Genomic DNA, 22558 nt, shown 5'->3' with positions numbered 1-22558 from the left:
AGAGACTCAATCTGAACAAGTGAGAAGTAGGAACTACTCTGTTATGCAATCTACACCAGGGAGCCCCAGGTATTATGTATAGCTGAAAAATGCAAAGGATTTACCCCATTCCTTTTTTTTTCCTTTTTAGTTCAACCCAAATATTACAAACCATTATTTTCCCATCCAAAAACAAAGCAACCAAATCCATACTCAAGAGTCCTATCCTAACACGTCCATACCATGAGCAGAGTCCAAGAATTATCAGTTGAAACCAAGTGAATAGCATATACATAAGAATTAAGCTACTAGCAGCAGCACTAAACACACTCAGTTCCCACTGGAGATTGATACAGAAGATTCATACTTACCCTTTACAGCCAGAAACTTTATAATAAATCAGAAACTTTAGAATAATTCAGAGCAGGTGTTAGTCAATGGAGTCAAAGATCACCCAGAACCCATTACCCATGAAAAACAGAACACAGGCAGGGGCAGAAATCAGAGATGAACATGGTTGGTCTCTGGGGAGGTAACACAAGTTGAATTTAGTTTGCAAGACTATTTCCTGCTGGCCTGGTTTCCAGAAAAATAAAGCGCTCGAATTCCGCTGTGTTATCAGAACAGGGGAACAGTGAGACAGCAGAGCAGGCCTCATGTGTACTTCAGATCAACATCCTGGTGTGCCTTACAATACTCAGGACACTTACCTTTCTGAACCTTGTCACAGAGAAGGTAAATCTCTTCCCCTCCTGTTACACACCCTGCTGTTCTGTCCATTCTTACAATTTTTAAGTTGGAGGCATTGGGAGCTTCTATTGAAAGCAAAAGATTTTTTAAAAATGATTACTTTCATAACAATTTTAGGTTACAAGAAAATACAAATATGCAAATGAAATGGAAAGACAAGCTTCAATACAACCCATGTAAATTTGTCTATGTTTTTTAAAAGAATGAATCAACAGTTTTTCATCTGAAAACCTTGCTTCTTTGACTAAGCTGGGAACTATAAAATAAGGTTCTGGCCATTCCATCAGATTACCTCATTAAAACAACAGAGCAGTGATCTGCATCCTGCACTAACAATAACTTTATAACAGGAGTACATTATAAGAGAACATTTTTTCCTTCCTATTTTCTCAGTGACAGGGCATTGTTGAAAGCTGTTACCTTTATATCATTAGTTTAACACAACTTGCAATGCTTGCTCTGCTCTCTGGCTTACTTGAAAGCAACCTGAGTTCTGGACCAACACATCAGACACATCATCAAAAAGCTCACCTCTAAAGCTCTTAGCAGAGGCATCACTGGATTACCTATTGCTCCTTGACATATAACTATCATCGGATAATTAAAAGCAACTGTGATAGACAACTGTGCTACAACAAGATGTTTCCACCCTGTGGAAGAGTCCTGAATGGTTCAATGAATGACATGAGGAAAAAACAACAGCCTCTAGAAAATTATTTTGGAATCAATAAACTTGAATTCATCCACTCCATCAGGCTGCCCAGGGCCCCAACCAACCTGGCCTTGAAAACCTCCAGTGACAATGGATCCACAATTTCTCTGCCTCACCACACCCTGACTAAAGAATTTCCTCCTAGCATCCAATACAAATCTCTCTTTAGGTTCAAAAACCATTCCCCCTTGTCCTATCTCTATCAGACCACATAAAGTCACTCTCCATCTTTCTTCATTGTGCCTCTGTTGTTTGTTTGTCCTTCTCTTCCTCTTTGCTTTAGCAACACTCCTTACCATTACACACTTCAGAGTAAGAAAACAAATGGAATCTGTAATGGTTATTAACAAATATCAATATTCCTTAAAAACACTATCAGTTAAATCACTTCAGCTTGCAGATGAAAAGACCGTCTTCTCGATCACAAAATAAGGGACATGTATGCCATAAGAACAGCAGGCATATGGGTGCTACATTCTCCAACTGACAGAAAGCAACAGACAACAGCAGCTTTAGAACAGCTGCATTTAACAGCCTTCCATATAAACTTTGTCCTTAGAAAGTGATGACGTACATATGACTGTTGTGCCAAGAAAGAAAAAGGTACTTTTTCTGACTCATTACAGAATAATTACCAGGAACATGGCGACCCACAGCTACAAGGAAGAAATCTCAAGCAGAAGAAAGGGTTCAGGTAAAACCACGAAGTATAATCCAAAAGAACAAGCATAACCAAATTGAAAATATTCACTTAGAAAATACACAAATCGAGAGACATAATGTAAGTACAAAAATACTAACAGGTCCAGAGTAAATGGATGAAAAACTCTGGTTATGCTAGTGTCACAGAACAAGGACAAGCAGATGTCCAGCAATACTGAAAAGAGTATAATCCTCGAGAAAGACTGAATACTTTTTTCCTTGCATCTTGTGTGCCGAGGGTTTGCCACAGAAAGCAAGAGAAGAAGACAAGTCTGAAAATTGAAACACGTTATAAAAAGAATTTACAGGATTCTCATAACACAGGTGGCAGGATTAAACATGCTAACAGCAAAATACAATCCTGCTTTAGGCCTTACATCAGCATCTGTTAAGAACAGGACAGCATAAGTACTTGGACAGACACGAGGCCAATTATCTATGGGCTACCTAAGTACAGCAATACCTGCATAACACTTTCATATGTACAGAAATGTGCCCCTTATCGAAACAGTAATTAAAGGCCAGATATACTTACTGCTGTCATATATTGCATCTGATATAACAGGATCAAGCCTCCGTGTGAAACCACCGTTACTGTCAGGAAGAAAGGCTGTAAACATAAGGCGCACCACGCTGAGATCCATTTCTTTTGTCTGCTGTACTGCTGCCTGACGAATAATTTCTCTTTCTCGTTCTGGAATCAATAAATTAGCACAGATGAATTAGCACACAGTGGGGGAGACTGAGCGTTTTCCAAACATCACTGTCAATAGGCACCAACAGCAACTTCTTTTTCACTTTGTATCCATCAGTTTCTAACTTTTTATTCAAAGAGGACGGACCTATTTACAATATACTGCATTCAATTTCAGTTTGTGAACCAAATGTTACTTAAGATAAGGTATATAATAAAGAGACACACACAAAGCAACTCTTTTCCACTCTCTGTACGTTCTGTGAAAAAGATGGACTCCGTCTCCATGGACATTTTAAATGTCCAGCACCAATGATGAAGAATAGGCCTGCCCCTCAGTACAGCTCCTGAAAGCAATACAGCCCTGAGGTTTAGCAGGGATGCGGGTGAAGCGCAGCAGAATGAAACAAGTATTCTCAAACAAGGTCCCCACAGTTACTTAAAGGTACTGTGGTCTCACAGCAATAATGCAAAATGACTATTTTTCACTTAACTAAATAGGATAAGGACAATGAAATACAGGTGCAGAGGTGGTACAGGTAGCTATGGAAGAAGTTGCTCCATTCTCATTCACATGTTGACAGCACAGGCTTTGATTCCCTAAAACACAGCAGTAATATACAACCTCTTATTGTATAGCCATAAGCTGTTTTCCTTCTTGGGGCCTTTTTCTGGGTAAAAATCTGCATTTTCAAAAGCTAAGCTGTTTTCTTTTTTTCTTTTCTTTTTATAATACTAAAAACCTATTAAAATCAGATCATCATTTCCACATACCTGTTAGCTGTCTGTCTCCACATCCTTCTGCCTGCATATAGCCAAGTTCAGGATGCACCAACAGTCCTGGATTGTATCCTTTTTTGCAAGCATCGATCATGCGTGTTTCCAGAGTTTCAAACACTTTCTTCTTTGTGACATGAAGTATTCCAAGGTTTGCAAACCTGTCGAATTTTGATTAATTACTTTTTTGCTGCCTTAGGCCAAACCTGCAGTAGGCAGTCATTCTCTTATCAGAAGAAGCAGTTCCAATGAACTCCAGCAAGACATTTTCAGACAAGCTTAAAAAGCACGTCAAACACGTACCGTCATACGGCAGCAATCATACGGGCCCACAGGATTTTCCCATGGTGTAAGATGTAACCTTTAAGTTTTCAGGCTTAAGGTGTGGAAGCAATTTATAAAACATTTTAAAATGTAGTTGTCACACCCTGTTTGCACTGTCATTAACATGCAATTCTACAGCTACTGTGCAAGTAATCCATCAGAAAAGGTTTGGTCAGCTCAAATTGGTTTGGAGAGCAAGCTAAAATGATAAAAACAGCATACATTTTTCAAAGAAAATGGTTCAATCTAGGTTCTGGACATTCAGCAAGATGCTTCAGGTAATTCTTTGAATGAAAATATCCATAAGACAAGGTGAGCTTTTGTAGAAGTTCCCTGGCACATTCAAAAATCAATTAGATCTGGAAGTATGAAATCAAGACAATAACTCAATTTTCATTTGGGTCAATTGAGGATAGGAAAGCTGTTTCTAAACATCTGATGAAAAACAAGACAGGTTAGGAAATGAGCCAAACTTTTCAAGATGAAAAGGAGCATTTCAAATAAAGTTATTTAAATTGCTGTGCTTGGTAAAGTCAGTACACTGGGCTTGGACATCAAAAGTTACAGTTTAAAAGAATCTCTCTTTCCCAACCTTCTCAGCTTTTTAAACTACTTCTTCACCAACAAAGACATTCTTGAGATCACAGAACTAAAACTCACAGCCAGCATGAAACCTGATCTAAGACCAAAAACGTAGACAGAAGCCTGAGTTCCATTTACTGATACAAACAATTACTCCTTTAAATTAAACAAGAACAGACCAACTACAATTTCACTATAATCTTACTGCTTTAAACTTAAAAAGTTTGACTCATTTGGTATTTTCATGTTTCTACCTGCCCTGCATTAATTTCAGATTTATTAACCTCTCTTTTTTAATGCTCTTCTCTTCACCACGCTCCTATTGGCAGATTTCGGCAAAGGTAAAATATTGATCAAGTCGATTCTCTCTCTCATAGCTTTACAGATATATTTGACAGACTTACCCAACAACCATGTCTTTAGGTCCTGCATTGACTGTGCATACTCCATCTTCACAAAATTTACCCACCAAGCTGTGAGCGTGTAAGTGGACATATTTCCCATTAGTAACTAACTGGACGATTACTTTTGCAGGTCCAACATAATTGCAAATCTGTAAAGAAACGTACAACTTGTGTTTTTAACGATGGAATGAGCTATAATTCCAGTTGAATATTTTCTGCCAGCTAAGAACAATCAAGCCTACTTAGGAGAAACGAGTATGTGTTTTGTCATGAAACAAACTAACTGCATCAGATCATCACCAAAAACAAAACAAAAAAGCCAACAACTCATTTGAAATTAAAACTGAATTCACAATATGCATTGTCACATGTTAAGAACTGCATTAGAAAATGCATCCATTCAACAAAATATCTGCTTTTTTTTCCTAATGCAAATATACTTTCAAAAAATTGTAAACATTATGATTATTTTAAAGCATTTTGGTCTCATTACAATGATCCCTCAGGTAGAGGTTCTGAAGTGAAAAACTCTGTCTTCATAGGTATTTTGTTAGACCAAAATGTTACATCAATGCATGTACCAGCCCAGTAAATACTGCCTGTAAGCATAGGTGAGCATACATGCTAAAACCTCACCTAAGGTTTTGCAGGACTGCTTTTAGGACAAACTGGACACCTTAGCAGGCCCTCTGGAGGACTACAAAGCTTCCCGCCCACCTCTTTCAGAGTGTCTAACCACCATACATTCTCAACAGCTTTTAAAATTGTTGTGTCAAATAATGCTTCAAACAAAAGCTTGAAATTACCAACAAAGCATCGTTTATTAATACCAGCTATTTGTTTTACATATTATTTAAAATGTTATTTTTTCTCCTCACAGATAATACACTTCAGCTCAGTTATCACTTACGCATCATTTTCAAATTATAACAAATATAAAATTATCTTGATTAAAAAAAAAAAAACATTACCTTCTCTTCCAATTCACTTAATTAACCCTTTTATCAGTGCTGTTTTTTTCCCCCCTCCTCTAAGTTTTCTTATGATTTGCCTGAAGGAAAGTTCTTTGTATTACAGCAGCTTATAGATCTAATCAACCAAGGTATTAAAGGATCACGATGAACATTAAAGTGATGAATCAGAGATGAACTGAACACGTAAGGTTATATTGTTGATAGAACGCTGATAACCGGGGATTGCCACGACTTCACCACATTATAAGTCCTGCTAGCCCCCTTCACTCCATTTAACCCCTCTCTTGAATCCATTCCATCACAGCTGAAACACTCTGCATGCATATAAAATGTGTCTTCAACGTCTTCCAATTTGCTGCTAACAATAAAAAACCCCAAAGTATGAAAAAGCTGTTCCAGGAGAAACAGGTGTGCAAAAGCCTTCTCACTACTCACTGCTTGTGAGATAACTGTCTAACACTGTACTCATGGGTGTTTTACAAGTGGCACTTTGTAAAATATGAAGCATGGGGGTACTCGTGCTTTCCTCTCTTCCCAGACTGAAACAATACATACAGAATAATCACTACTTTGACATTTCCACCATTCTCAGCAGTGAAATTGGAGGAATCCGTGTATAACATTCATAAGATGACCTGAAAGTAAAAATCATTACATTTTGTGCTAAATGTCACCTTCATTACTACAAACAAGTTTTCAAGAAGCGAGCTTTTTAAAAAAGTATTTTTTTCATCCCTCACTGAGAAAGGCTTTCCCTGCCTGAAAGTTCCCAGCACATCTACAGCGTTATATTCGTTATGAGTAACATGCATGTTCTTGTGTCACTTCAGAAAAGTTCAAGACAATCCTACATCAGCTGTAGAAACCACAGTGAAACTGTAGGTAGGACTGCTGCACATCAAGGACTTTCCAGCCTCTGAAAGCAGAACCTAACTGCAATGATAACCAGATTGCAATCTTCCCCTGTTACTCAGCTCAGCATCACTTTTGTAGTCTCTCTTAGGGGGGAAAAAAAAAGTTCTTAAAATGTTATACCTTACATATACTGTCAAGAAAAGACTATTAATAATTTTCTAGGCTGACATCCTATGCTGCAAAGGCTATAGGATGTTTCCCACATGTTTGCTTTAGAGACAGACCTTCCTACATGACTTTGAGACATACAGCTAATCTGTAGCCAGAAAAATAGCCCCAGTAGTTAACCATCCTTATATACCACAAAGTAAGTCTGAAACCATTTTGGGGTATCCTTGAATCACTGACACCATCACAATTGCTGAACAACCTAGAATTCATTCTGGTATTAATATATACAAATAACTGCCACCTTTTACTTCACATAGACAAATGCAGTCTAAGGTGCTAGAAGGTAGGCAGCGTATTACAATGCTGGATATCTGTAAAGGAATCCAAGGGTGATGGTGCTGACAGAAAAAAACTATCTCCAATATGAGATGGAGACAGTGTTTGGGTGCTATACTGCTTCGAAGCAGAATTTTCCGTGACCTGAAAAAAAAAAACAGCTAGTGAACATCAAATTGAAGATGGGAGAAAAAAGAAAATAAGGAGTTCCTGGGAAGAGGCATAGCTGTAATAGTTGATTACATCCTGTACTGAAGCAGCATTCAATTGATCTAATCTGATGAAGTTAAAATGCTGCAGGCTCACGTTTATTGGCTGTTCCTGTTTGAGTGAGAATCGCCTGGGAGATTAAAAGGACCCTGTGAACTTGAAATTTACTCAACTTCGAAACAAAAGTTAAATCGTTTTTCAGTTATTCCACTTGAGATCCAGGCCTCCTAGTTGTTTTTTGGTTTTTTTTTTAATACTTCCTAAAACTTGACAAAAACTTCTTAAATAACATTTTTCTACTTGAAAGATGTTTTTTCCAGTTACTCATACAAGAAAGAAGCGAAACCAACTAGTTAACTACAGAAAGCAGATGATGGCAAAGACCATGTCAAGTACACAAGGCCAGCAATGATAAAAATAAGTATTTCTTTCTCATTATTTTGTTATAGAAGCGACATCCCCAATCCTGCCTGACCTTTTGAGTGTGACCAACAGTGCTGTCATAAATACACAAAAGAAAAATTCCACAGATGAGGCACTCATCCTTTATAAATGCCAAATATAAACACTTTTTTTTGTTGCCAGTTTAAGATACACTTCAAACTTGGTAGGAATTCTTTAGGCACCAAAGTACTTACTTAGAGGCCTAAGAATAAGCAATGTAAAATAACTTAAAGCAATGGGAGTTTTAAATCTTTTGATCTTCTCTGAATGTGAGGTCACAGACTCTGATGCACTGCTTCAGAAGCCCAAGTAAATGGACTCAGCACTCCAGACTCAGCCTAACCAACTATGGCAGCAAAAAGCACAGATCTCTCTTAATTTACCTCTAGCTGAATTGCTTCAATGCAGGTTTTTAACGGGCATTAAAGATTTATTAGAAAAAAAAGATCTGTTTATTCTTCACTAGTGATTTCTTAATTCCGCTCTTAAATTAATCCATCTTTAACCTGTAATCAGCAAACTAACACTCCACAATTTAATTCCTAAGGTGTGGAAAAAGCTTTCTTTAACAAGAAAGTTTAACAACCGAAGAACTTGCCTCATTTTCTGCAAATGTTCCTCCTGAACTTGAATTAGCTGCTGAAATCCCCCTGATTTCAATAAGAACACTTATCTCCAAATTGAAGCATAATTTAGGATAGCCTAAGGACATGTCTGGATGGGCAGTGCTCCTATTTAGGTGCCTGAGTTCAGGGCTGCCTAAATGAGAGTCAGCTTTGATCCTCAAGCTGAACTGTGCTACATCCAAACTCATGGGTACAGAGATGGTGCTCATTAGCTTGGGCACAACTCTGAACAATGTGGTTACTCAGCCTCTAGGCTGAAACTCATTTACATCCAGCTCACAGAATCGACAACTTGAAATTGTTTGCAGCCACCCATGTCGATTTGCCCCAAGGGAAATGAAAACTCAGGACACTTCTGTCACACCACTGTTTTCAGAAAATTCTTTTCACACCCAGAACTGTATCAAACACTTCAGTGTCAGGCTTGAATACGTTAACATCAGTACGCAAGATCAGGACATATGCACTAAGCAAGTAAAAGAAAAAATAAGTGGAAATCTTCTATGGAAGTTTTCTGGCAGTTTTCCAAATATATAAAAACAAGCAACTTAACGAATAAAAGTGTAAGATAGTTCAGTGAGCTGGTGATATCAGACAACATAGTTTTGTTCTTTTGGTGGTGGTTTTTTTTTTCCTTTTTTTCTTCTAAAACTCTCGAGTAAATTTTAGGAGAGCATATATGTTGTTATTTGGATCTAGAACAACTATATAGAACTCCCAGTTGTTCAACAGCTCAAGAGCTACAATTTCAACTGTTCCAGATGTTATAATTTTCCAGAGCTGCATTACTTCCACTAAGCAGGAGAAAATGAAATTTAAATGAATAATTTTAGATAGCTCATCATTAAATCTAGCTTCACAGAATTGCAAAACCGTAGGGGGTTGGAAGGGACCTCTAGAGATTATCAAGTCCAACCTGCCTGCTAAAGCAGGTTCTCCACAGTACCTCACACACACAGGCATCCAGACAGGTCTTGAATATCTCAAGAGATGGGAGATTCCACAACCTCTCTGGGCAGCCTGTTCCAGTGCCCCATCAATCTGACAGTAAAGTTCTTCATTACAGTTTGTTCAGTATTTACAGCTTCTCTGGAAGGATATGTAAAACTCACGTGATTTTATAAGAACGTAGCAGTTTCTGTACATACTAGTAGGACTACTGATAGCAAAGACAGCTGGAAACAAAGGAATAACATTCCATAAACTCGAAAGGACCCTATCCTCAGTATTATACTAAAAATACTACTGCTAACTGGGCTATACGTGCTTTTAAAACAGGAGTTTTTAAATCATTTCCAAGTTATCAGATAGTGAAGTTCTGTCTCAAGTGCAAAGCAGAACTGCTACGCTAACTCCTGACATACACCATCTTCTAATGCACCCTACAGGGCGTGGTTAAATGTGTAATTAACTACCAAAATACCTTGCTTAGAGACATGGCAGAGACTTTAGCACTCTAGCCTTTAAATGAAAGACACATCTTCATACGTTCCAGCTCAGCTAGAAGCTAGGGGGCAGGTGGAGCAAAAAAACTGGTTGAGATTCAACATTCCACATTATTCAGGAGGTCATATCAGACAAATGTGTTCCTTCAGGTCTCCTATGAATAGGGTGCAGGGAGACTACAATACTTTTTAGTGCACTGAAGATGTCTATTCTCAGAACACTCCATGGTGCCTACTGGTAAATTACATCAGCTTTCTGTGCAGTTGGTCAAGCAGAAGACAGATCCCGGTGTGAGCTGTACAGATCCTCAAAGCCAAGGTTTCAAGATCTGTCACAAACATCAGTTTTTTTCACACTGCAGCCAAAGCTCACACTACTGTGTGCTCACACGACTAAGACCAGCAAACAGAAGTTTTATGGCGAAAGTCTTGGTGTGACCATAAAAAAATTAAATAAAACACAGTCATCTTCAAGTGTGCTCGCCCCATTTACGACAAGGTGAGCACCCTTAGACAAAACACCAGAGAGACTTACAGGAAAAGGTGTGAAATGCTTCTGTATTTGCTGGCACCAGTTGAATCAAGAACAAGCACTAACAAGCAATGGCCTTGAGGAATTTACTTGTTATGTTCCTTTGCCAGCCTCTCCCAGCAGGTGTTGCCATGCGGGGATTTATACTAGAAAAAACCCAGATGCACACAGTAGGACAAGAGGGAGGGAGGGGATGGGACACGTGTGTTGGGAGAGTTTTAGATGAAATTAAAATCTGATGATCAATGAAAAACAGGAGGTTTGATAGAAAGCCAAAGAACATTTTGCTTTCTAGTTTTTCCATGGAGAAATTCCACTCTCTACGGAACTTCTCACTGTGTGTATACTTGTCATGCTATTATACGTCCCATCACGCCTTTGTGAAATAGAATAGCATGACAGTTATTATCAATAACACTTAATAATTATTTGTATTAATTATCAATACCAATGGAATTGGAACGTAAAGACCTGGCATCATTGAGGTACATTATTTTCATATGACCATACCAGTAAATTTTATTCGCTGGTTCATCATCACCATCTCAATAGGAAAGGAAAATGCAAGCAGAACCTTTGCCTGGGCTAGTAATTTTTCCTAACAGTTTTGCAAGGCTAAATTTCTCATCCTTCTCTCAATCTGCCAGACTAAAACACCCTAGGCTATCTCAACCATTGCTGATTATTTTCCATTGAGTCATACACATACTGATTCATTCTGGAGATGCAGCTGTTCCAAACTCCAGCCTTTCTCAAGAACTGCAGAACTACACACATGTACAAGAGAAAGCTGACGAGCAGCAGCACACAGCAATTCCTAGTGCAGAGACTGACTGCTTGCCACCCTTTCCATTCCCTTCTCTTGTTGTAAAGAAGACAATAACAGAAATAAAAGATATTAATCCTGCTTCTCGTGAGACAATCTCTAGAACTAAAGCTCATCAAAGATATAACAAGACTGAGTTAAGTTAAAAAATAAAAATAAAAAAGCAGAAAGCATAGTTTTATCTTTTCCTCACTTGTTTGGAGAAATAATTTTATGCAAGAACCCTAGGCAATAAAAGTTCATCCCTAATCCTAGAATGGTTAACCACCACCATTATAATCTTCATATTGTGCTAGCTCTGAATGTTTCTTTAATTAACATGCTCAATCTTTTCCTGGAAAAAAAAAAAAGAGAAAAAGGTTCAGAGAACTCCTGAAGATAATGCTACACCCATTAAAATGATGTTTTTGTTGATTTTAAATTTATGTAGATTTAAATCCGTAAGAACCTAAGGACTTAATATCCTAGAGCCACTGAGTAAGGAGTAACATGAACAGAACAGGAAGGAAAAATAGGTAAACAGCATTTCAGACTGGACTGGGATAACTGAGCAGACTCATGTTATGCATCATGTCAGCAGTAGAGCAACTCATACTAAAAGCACACCTTAGGGAAGAGCTCCATTGTTAAGTGTAGGGGCAGTGCAGAAAGTTGGTAGACTGGAAAGCAGGAAAGATGACTGCTCAACAGCTAACAGATAAATATGGTACCAAAATATCTCCACAAACCTGAAAACTACTTTCTTTTTAAACCAATTACACTTTTAAAATGTGACATGAAGTGCAGTCAATTTCATATAAAGTGAGTTACTTCATAATAATGTACACTGATTTGCAGTACGGCCCAATATACACTTAGATTCAGTTTGCAAAATATTAATGTTTTATGTCCTTACTTTGACTTGGGGGTATGACTTCTTGTTCTTTTCACTGGAAGCACCAGGAAGTCCACCATGTGAAGGCCCTTCACATACGTATCGGAATCGAAAACCCCTCTGCAGAAATACAAAGAAACTTGAAAGCTCTTTGAAAACAAAACTGAAAAAAGACAGCACGTGCACATACACACACATACACACACACAGACGACTTGCCCAAACAGCCCACAAGTGGTTAAGTTTTAACTGTTCAGCCCTGAAAAGCTGTCTGAATGACGACTGACAAAGTATCAGAGCTAGCCCCAGGTAGCGTTCTATTCCCACTCTTACACATAGCAACTGCCAGAAATTCTCCTTTCACTGAGTGAAGACATTCTAAAGTAGAGACCTATTTATACTCTCAAAACAAAATGATAAATAGATGACAGAGAATACAAGCACAGATGCTATTTCTGTCACAATAGATGTTAGGCAGAGAAGGCTGCAAACAGGGAAGTACAAAGCATCACAGAGAAAAGAATATGGATGAAACTGAAATCCTTTTTCTTTGTGGGAAGAGCATGTGGAAGTTGAATCCCTAAGTAGAGCAAATTCCAAGAGTATCACAAAAGCTTCAGGGGACTCTGAATGCCCCATTAGCAGCCACTCTAGAGCACAGCAGTTCATGTACTCCATTTTTATTTACAGGAAATAATATTCCCTTTGCTTTACTAAGACATCTATATGGTTCAGAAGATGCAAACTTTAAGCAAATGTCGTCGGTAACTCTTAACTCTAAATAAACTATGCTATCTTGTATGACCCCTCCCATCCCTGAATACTTTCAGACTTACTTGCCCGTCCTGCAAATTCTGACATAGCCCATTACACCCATGCTTCCTGACATACCCAGTGTCATGCTTTTATGATTTTTGGTACTGGTATTCCACATCATCATGTAGTTTTTTTTTTTTTTAACTCTAAATGCACTACATGATGTTATGATGTGGAATACCAGTACCAAAAATCATAAAAGCATGACACCCAGGTCCATTCATTAAGCATTGCATTCTTCATGAAAGATCTTTAGCCTCTGTCTAATAGAAGGCATCTCTGAATTTGAAGTTTCTACTAGCTGACAGTGAACTGACTCAAAAAATTACTCAGTAATCATTAGCATCTATCTCACTAAAGCCTTTTCAGTTTATGAACATGCCTCTCAAGCAAGCAGAAAGACCTGTCTTTTGTTCAGATTCTGACCAGACAATGTAATCAATCCTAAATAACATATTTGCTTTCCCATAGAGTACTGAGCAACAAAGTGAAGTGCTTGACTATGAGCTTGAGCTCGAGGTAACCAGCAAGTAAAGCAATTTCCAGAGTCATGATACATGGAATATGGGATGACTCAGGCTCTCTTCACTTACTATGCCCCAGAGCCAAAAGTATATCAGACATCTGAGTGGCCTTCACCATTCTATCATCTTTCCAATTTTAACTGTTTCCACACATGCAGTCCCATTCTTCCCTGCTGCCTCTTTATTCCCAAAATGATCACAAGCACAGCACTCTGCCTGTGGATCACTCTTATTACACTGTTATAAACCTTTCCTCAGCTTGCTACATGGGAACTCCACTACAGAGCTGCTTGTGGAGAAGTCGTGGATGGAAAGAGAGGCTTCCCTTTAGACGTTGCACACTACAGGCTCTGCCACACAAATACCTCGCCTGATTTAGGATGAACTAAAACAACAAGGAGGAAAGAGCATGTTCTTCCAAGAGTTCACAGTGCACTGCTGTTCTTCACCTAATTGTCCCCTGTTCCCATAATAATAGCTTAAGTCACAAAAGGCCCTGGTGTGTGCCTGAAACAAACGTTCTGTGAAGTCTCGTCAAAAAAAGGCTGAACTTTGACATGCTTTTGCAGAAGACCAAGCATAGAGCAGAATGGCTTCTAGACACTCTTGCCTATCTAGCAGCTGCTTAAACTAGGATTTTATGCAACTTTGTACTTCAGTTGCTGGAAAACTAACCAGTGCATAGGAATGAGTTGGACACTGCCAGAGCAGCTTAAGTGAGAATCTGCTTCTGAGTCACAAAAGTTACTTTCAAGTACTAATCTTCATTTTTGTGGAGTTATTCATAACAGCTAACTGTGACAACAGGAATCTCAAAGGACAACATAATTCCTTCATGATGGCAAAACAAGTCAAAATTTCCTGTAACTTCTGGGAACAAAATTTTTGCTTTTTTTTTTCTTTTACATCTTTCAAGAAACATAAAGCGATTTCTAAAAATCTTCTATGCCTATTAATTTATATTTCCAAATACCGGGGCACTGAAGAGTCATTTCTAAGATGAAAGGCCCATAACTAGCAAAAAAATTTTTAAACCCTCAGTTTTTTTGTTTTTTTTTTCCTCTTCAGACACTTCCAGAGAGACAGAGATGAAAACAGAACAAAACAGGAAACAATTTAACTACAAAAGCAAGAGGAAAAAATGCTTATGGTTAAGTGCAATACTTGTTACCACGTTTAAACTCTTCAACACATTTTTCTCATCTTAAGTCACAGTTATAAATAAAACTGAACACAGTGACATAGGTACTGTAACAATTTTCCAAATGCAGTGCTCTTACCTGTTTTGGCTGCTCGATGATTTGAAGATACGGTCCATCTGCTAACATAAAAGAAAGAAGAAAAGCATTAATGCAAATTATATTTCTATTGCTATGAAGCACAAGTTAAGGGGATAAAACTGATGTCTTTAAATTTCTTGACATTTTTGAAAGCAAATAAGCATCTTCAGAATATAAATAAAATTTTAATGAATAAGTTAATTAGTTGAAAGTCAACCGTTTCTAATCTTTACCAAGACTAGTAGAGTAAGAAGGGAAGTAATCACTTACAAAAGCTTAATTTTAGCTCAGAGGGCATAAAGGGGCAACACAGATCACCCAGTTAAGACACTCAGCAGTGAGCAAGAAAAGGATTCTCTCCTTGCCACAGATGAGCAGGCTGGCCTTCCTGAGCGAAGGTTAAATTTTGTATTTAAACCCCTTGGGCTCTGAAGACTGTATCTGCCAAGCCTTGGCCTCAGGGCTTCCTACTGTCTAGGTGCTCTTGAAAGTTTTCAGACAGCCAATGGTAAACTCTGAGGTGTGGGAATATAGGAGGAATTTAAGCTGTCTCAACATGTCTTAACAGTCAGATCTGCTTTAGAAAATGGAATTGAGGAGCCTAAACAACTTTCATTCTTTTAATAACTTCAGATACACTTTTAAATATGTTGCTCTGCTGTGTTTCTAAAACATGGAACACACTCTATTTGACTACAGATGCAGACTACAATGAAATCCATATTTGTCCATGTCGTCAATACACGGAGTTACATTCTAATAAGTTCTGTTTTTCAGACAAGAGTTATTAGCTTTACCAAGTATAAGCCTTGCATCATTCCCTAAATGCTAGCTAACTTAAAATCATAAACCTCAATCAAAATTCACCAGCATAAACATCCACCAGAATTGAGAATCACCTCAAAAGTAAAATTTCTTTTCTGCTTCTTTACCAACAAAGAAGAGGATTTCAATGCTAAGAATTCAGTTGTTATCAAAGCACACTTCAAACAACAGTTTCACTTGCTGTGAACATCTGCAAAATTTATTGCCAGCTGTACTCCTCTTAGGTTCATGCATCATTCATTACTTACACCCTATTAAAGTTATTAATATTGAGGAATCTAGCAAGTTCACTGGTACACATGAAACCTACAGAGCAGGTAGTATGCAGTCATATGGCAGGGCCTGCAAGCATACATAGAGCATATCATGCCCTGTCAACATCCAGGAGAAGGTATGATCAGCCTCTGAAGGTTGGCATCATCTGCAAGTACCATGCAATCCAGCCACCTCAATCAGGTAATACTTGGCTTAAGCACAGAACTACATACTTGCATCAGCATCCATCTAACAATAGGTCTCACATTCACTGACAAATAAATATGGCAGAGAATATATTCATTTATAGTCTGCAGCACAACTTCATGTGTCCTTCTCTGTTTCTCACTGCAAGTTATCCTAAATAAAGCAGACCTTCATGTCTTTAGACATGTTCTGAACAGCCTTCTCTCAAAATAATAAGTTTTGGTAAATACGGTAATAGATATAATTTTTATTTTGCTATCAAAGCCAGTAAAAGAATCTATTTGATACCAAAGTTACATTGCAAATGCCAGTCACAACAATTCCATACATCATTTTTTTTCCCAAGTCCAACACTCTTCCCATGAAAAAAAAAACCAGCACTGCAACCAAATTTTTTTAAGTCAAGCAAAGCAATGGCCTCAAGAGCAAATATACATCATTTTACATTGGAAAGCATTAAAAACATATTTTAGACCTTAGAAATTCTAAAATATGTAGATTAATATTTAGTTTCAGTGTGATTTTATGTTTTGGTTTTTGCCTGTAACATGGAGTCAAGGTGAACCTTAAACTTAGGCTGATAATGTACTTACATTTAACTGGCATTTTTATCTATGAACAGATCTCTGTTCACAGATCTGTAACCTTCACCATTCTTTAGGCATCTAAAATACTGCTAAAATACTTTAGCAACCCAAAGGCATTGCATCTTCTAAGCACTGGCAAAAATAATTCACATTAAATACAACAGTGTAACTCAACTCTCAACCAGGTCTCCCAGTCATGACCTGCCGAGCAGTTCTTCAACTGTTTTTCCCTTAGGGATTCACTTTCCATGTATACACTTAGGATTAGAGTCAGCACAAAATCCCACCGCTCTCTCTCAACATCATGCCTGAAAAACAAAGTGCTCTTTTATACAAAAGCTGAGTGGTAACAGTAGTTCCCTTGGATGCAGAAGATCCAGGTTCAAGACATCAGCAACCTAGGAGAGGTATTTACATTACACTAGCCTAGTGGAAAGCTTAATGGCAATTCTTTCTGCTACTGACATAATTACAACTTGCATGCAAAAAAATGAAAAACGTAGGACAGCAGCACTTGTGCCTCCTCGGGGGAAAAAGAAAACTTTTAAGAACCACACAAACATAAGAAAAAACAAAGTATCTTAAATAGCAATACTAGGAAAGCGCACGAAAGGTTCAGCGTAAATGTCTAAAGGCAAACTGTATCTGCTGACATTAGTAAGTGACAGCAGACAGATTAATCAAACATATACCAATTTATGTAAAACAAAGTTTTGCAAGATCTCATTTTATTCATACAACCCAAAAACTAAACATTTTCTTTTTTCCTATCAGCACATCCGAGCCAGTGGACAGAGAAGGCATACTAACACAAGGCATTTAATTTTACCAAAAATTCTATTTAAAAATAAAGAGGCAATATTCAAGGTAACTTCCAAGCATAAATAATATACTGACTATGAAAATAATTCTACTTTGCAAAACGTCTCATATAGTCAACTTTCCCTGGACTCTGAATATTTTCCAGAAATACATTAGACAGACAGCCTAACATTTGTTATGTTGTCCCTTCTCCATTTCTTCTCCTTTCAAATCTTTCCTGAGGAAGGGAAAAATTTGAAAGAAAGTGAAGTGTTCTGCACAGAAAAGTTTCTAATAGTTCATTTCTATAAAGTAGGCATGTCTGGTCTAAACAAATGAAAGCTGAAGGTGTAGACCTTGCAAATGGAATAAACAGCGAAAAGATTTGTGATGAACTTCTTCACCTCTGTTCTAGGGCACAATTAAAGTTGTATTCTTTAAGTTCTTCTGTAACAATCAAACCCCTTACAGGCGTTACACAGCAAGAAAAAGGAATGCTACTAAACAAATAGCTTTACCCCCACTTCTCCTCTAGAGAGGCTGAATCAGGATACAGTTATGGAGTTGGTCTCCACATAGGAATAACTCCCACAGCTGCCAAGTATTGTCAAGAAACTCCTCATGACTTGCCTGGCACCGCTGCACAACCACGAGGGCTACGGACTGCAACTCAATCACACATTCCTCTAACCAGGAGAGGGTTTGGTGCACAGCCACATTCTGATACTTCAGTGCTTCCTTTTCTGTTTTCTCCCCTCACTCACCACAGGCCAACTCACATCCCACTACCTCCCTTCCAGCCTGAGTCACAGTTGCACTTCCCCACATCTCCTTTAACTGCTATATTTCTTCATTCTTCTTCCTGCTTGAGTCAGAGGCCCTCCTCCATCTTGATACTCCCACCACTTCTTCCTTCTTCCTCTTGACAGGCCCCGTCCTGCACATGCACTTCGCAGAGGAGCACCCATCTTAGCTACATTCCTCTCATCAAAGTCAAATCAAAGAACAATGGCTTTGAAATGTTGGTATGATATATCTGCAGGCCTGGCAGCACTGTGGCACTTGGTGTGTCCACTATTTAACAGCTTCCCTAGTACCTGAAGACATTCAAGAGAAGCTGCCCTGGTCACATCCTCTCTACACCACCTCTCTGCTCCCCCAGTACAAATGCACGGCACCCTACTCATGACTGTGCTGTTTAACTATGTGGTACAGATAAAACCATTCACAGCCTCACAATCCTGGTTATTAAACCCAATACTGATGCTCTTTAGTAACGTTGCTGCTACACGTTCAGACTCTAGATCCAGTTGAAGTGAGTTCAGAGGAGGGTGACAGGGATGAGCAGGCAGGCTGAAGTACCTCTCCTATGAGGACAGACTACCAAGAGTCACAGGTGGGTCTGCCCATGCTTATGAGGATTAGGGACACTGATTTGGGACAAATAAATGAATACCCATCTCATTTTTGGTGATGGTCATGCTCCACTGAATCTCTTCCTAAGAATAACTTTCTGAAAAAATATTAAATAAAACTTGTTAAAATTTTAACAGCATCCTCTTTATCCTTCCCCTCTCAACAGAAAGCATCACAGAGGGCTGGGCAGAGGAGATTTAAGAAACAGCGGCAGTTAAAGAAATCCAGAAAACTGTAATTTTAGCAACCTGCAGATGACACCTTTCAGTTGCTGATGGGCCTGCTTCAGCCACATAGGCTTAGTCTGACTGCAATGAAGCAAAAAACAAAACCAACACGAATGCCAACAGCTGGTTGGATGAGAGCATCTAAAACCAAAATACTTCACCAGTTCTTCAAAGCATCTTTAACTCATACACAGAGTGCTACATTTTATGGTTGTAGGTGATACCATATGATCAGGAGGAAATAAGAAACACCCAAATTGTAGAAGATTGCTCAGAGCTCTGCCCATTTCCTCTCCAATTTAAGGCATTATTTCTTTGTCCTTCAATACATGGTGGATATCACACTGCTGCATATCTGCTTTCACACCTTAATACATCAAAGATTAGTATCTGTCTCTCAAAAGCATGATGCTTCCCAATGAGTCATCGAACCTCCTGACTTCATGCCATAACTGCCCTTGTTGCTGAGAGTATTTTAAAACACACGGCTAAGTTCTGCAGTTTGGGCTGTTACTGAAGGTGTTGTAAATATAATCTCTTTTCATAGAAGGCACACATGGGTTACTTCTTCTAGATTTAAATGTAAATGTAGAACTTGACCCAAGTAACCATCTACTACAGCTTTAGAGCCAAAATAACCAAGCACTAACCACAATTTTTACTTAAAAATGATGTGAGACACAGAAAAAAGTGGGTAGAAAGATTAAAGCACTGACAACTGCATGGAGAAAATCCTTGCCTCACATCTCAAAGATTTTTCTATTACTGTCAATAGATGACAGAACATCTGTCATCAGAAAGTCCCCAGATTCCCCAGCTATTTGTTGATGCACATACACTGCCACGATACGGCAATCCATATATATATCACACCTGCCTGCCGTCGTAATAAGTCTGACGTTGTTCATTTACAAAGGCACAATTAGATGGCAATGAAATAACAATCTAGCCCGAAACTCATGTTTGTGATAACCTTAAAAGGGGATTATAAAAAGGATGAGAATCAACTTTTTATTCAGGTACACAGTGGTAGGACAAGGGGAGAGATTCCAGATTCCAGAGAATTCTTGACTCCCCCACATGGTTTTTAAATAGCTGTTTTCTAGCTTAGACAGGAAATACATATCTGAAAATCAGTTTCATATATCTGAATAATTTGTATGGAATGAGCTTGGCATGAAGAGCACAAAGTAGGTTCAGAAGGTAGGTGTAAGGAAGATATCATTATGGGGAAATCAACGTTCCAGTAAGGTCAGTTGTCCCATAAAATCTCTGGGAGAACAGTGAAAGCCCATTAATCTAACACAAATTAATCTTACTGTACAATTTTATCTGCTTTAATGAAAATGCACTGCAAATAAATGATAGCAACATTCACTTATTGGATGTTTTCCCATATTTCTCAACAGCTTTGCTCATCAGTGCATTTTATCTTGAAACAAATCATCTGTACCATGTGTTTTTCTTGATCCTTCCTCACTACTGCTCAGTCAGGAAAACTGAGGTACGGTTTAATTCACAAAAAGCACTGAAAGTGTCCTTATTTTTAAATCTGTATTTATTGTTACATGAGGGTAGAATTCTAACCACAAAATAAAAGGCTAATTCCTTATTTTGTTCTATCCTTTATACCTTCACTGCTATCAAGTTTCTCAAATATATATAAAACAGAGTGTACAATATGGGTCTGCTTTTTCAACAAAATATCTGCAATACAGCAGATACTACCTATGCTGTTATACAACAGACTTGAACAAATCAAATTAAAAAGACAAAGTCGCTATGTTAAAAGATACTAGTAACTATATTAAAGATGGTAAATAAAGAAAAACTTTGTATGGTTAAACAGATTTTTATTTTCCTCCCCCTTTTAAATCAGCTATTAAAAAAAATAAGCAGGAGAAATGCAATTTTATACATTCAAACAAAAATTAATAATTAGAAAGAAATCGAATAACCAAAACTAGACACAGATTGATCAAGCAGCTAACATAGGCTGAGGACATATTTAATATTCCTGTCCTGGAACTATACTGGAGTAAATGTATATTAGGCTTTTGCAGCTCATTTTCAGTATTCGGTTGCAAAATTTGACACTGAGATTTCAAACTAGTGTAAAAATTCAGGAAGTTGTCAGGTGCTTTTGATACCAAACTTCTACATTACAGGAAACAGAGAAGTCACCAAGAAGGGAAAAACACATTTCAATGATACAGGAAGTTGCATATACTCTTATGTTTTACTAACGAAAAACAAGCACCTTAAGAATAATTACAACAAATGAAATACATTTAAGATGAAGGAGAAAAAAACGTACATGTTGCACCCTGAAAAATGGCAATACAAACATTAGAGCTCACCAATTATGCAAACTTAGAATAATGCTTATAAAAACAGGTCACTCAAAGCTCTTTGGTCAAAGCAATTAACTGACTGAAATTTTAGTTTCTGTACAAGTCAGACAAAAATTAGATTTGTCTCTCTCTTGAAACATAAAGGTAAGTGATGCTTGAAGGTGTAATATGAAGTTAAACCAACATACATCTTATAGTAATGTAAACAAACTAGCCTTTGAAAAGAAGTTTACACACACACATGCACAAAAAGAAAGAAACCTGAAGAAACAGCATTAAAATAACACAATCAAACAGCAACAGATCCTACCTGTTCGTAGTGGTAAGTCTGAAGTAATGTAACCTGTATTATTAAATATTGTATTCATTCCCATGAGCTGGTCCATTGCAAACATCTACATTGAAAGAGAGTATATTCTTCATTACTACACATACAAACAATTTCCTAAAGCAACTTTTAGGAATAAATTTCAAAGTTCTCTACAAACATGCAGAATCCAATAGGTTAACATTTTAAATCTTGGTTTATTTTTGCTGTCATCAGTAATGCCAGCAAAGTTGGTAGTGAAAATTTCACCAGCGTGACATGACTGCACTGAGCTCAGCAGTTTCTAAGCTTGCATTCTGCTTACTGACTAACAATACTCAGTTATTTGTTCAAAAGAGATGAGATGCCAAATTCTGAAAATCTGACCCTACATGACTTGCTCAAGGACTTGTTGAGAGCCATGTAAGTTTTAATTTTGACTTCTGCAATTAAACCCCACCAGACTACATTCCTTATTCAAATAAACATACAAATTCTAATGCAAGAAAACAGAATGCCTAGGTTAAATTATAGTTTTTGTTTTGAATATCGACGTGTCTTAAACCACTGTAATTGTCAAGTATAAATCTTCTAAAGTGGAACATGCATAAAAGAGAAAATCCTTTCTTCTTGGAAATTAAGGTGAGTAGAAATGATCTGTTCCTCACTCCAACCTTTCATTCAAGCATTATTCTCACAATCAAAATGAATCATGAAATGATCTAATGAAATGTGGAAGAGC

The 22558-nt window shown here is 37.8% G+C and overlaps 1 protein-coding gene across 2 annotated transcripts in view; it reads right to left on the bottom strand.

The window, feature by feature from the left end:
* The window catches only part of NFKB1 (nuclear factor kappa B subunit 1), a 54636-nt gene that overhangs the window by 19660 nt on the left and 12418 nt on the right, over positions 1-22558 (bottom strand). The window contains exons 3-9 of one of the 2 annotated variants that reach the window (XM_065736947.1): positions 21820-21904; positions 14838-14878; positions 12239-12337; positions 4925-5073; positions 3612-3775; positions 2679-2837; positions 690-794 (exon numbers count right to left, since the gene is read on the bottom strand). In XM_065736947.1, coding sequence (XP_065593019.1) covers positions 690-794; positions 2679-2837; positions 3612-3775; positions 4925-5073; positions 12239-12337; positions 14838-14878; positions 21820-21904 — 802 coding nt within the window. The remainder of the gene's footprint in view (positions 1-689; positions 795-2678; positions 2838-3611; positions 3776-4924; positions 5074-12238; positions 12338-14837; positions 14879-21819; positions 21905-22558) is intronic. The other variant, XM_065736948.1, reaches the window with a different exon arrangement.

The sequence above is a fragment of the Cyrtonyx montezumae genome, unplaced genomic scaffold (assembly GCF_038088225.1).
Source record: "Cyrtonyx montezumae isolate F1298 unplaced genomic scaffold, pur_monq_1.0 scaffold_2, whole genome shotgun sequence".
Classification (NCBI taxonomy): domain Eukaryota; kingdom Metazoa; phylum Chordata; class Aves; order Galliformes; family Odontophoridae; genus Cyrtonyx; species Cyrtonyx montezumae.
The sequence above is the reverse complement of the archived record's forward strand: the minus strand, read 5'-3'. Positions and strand labels throughout refer to the sequence as shown.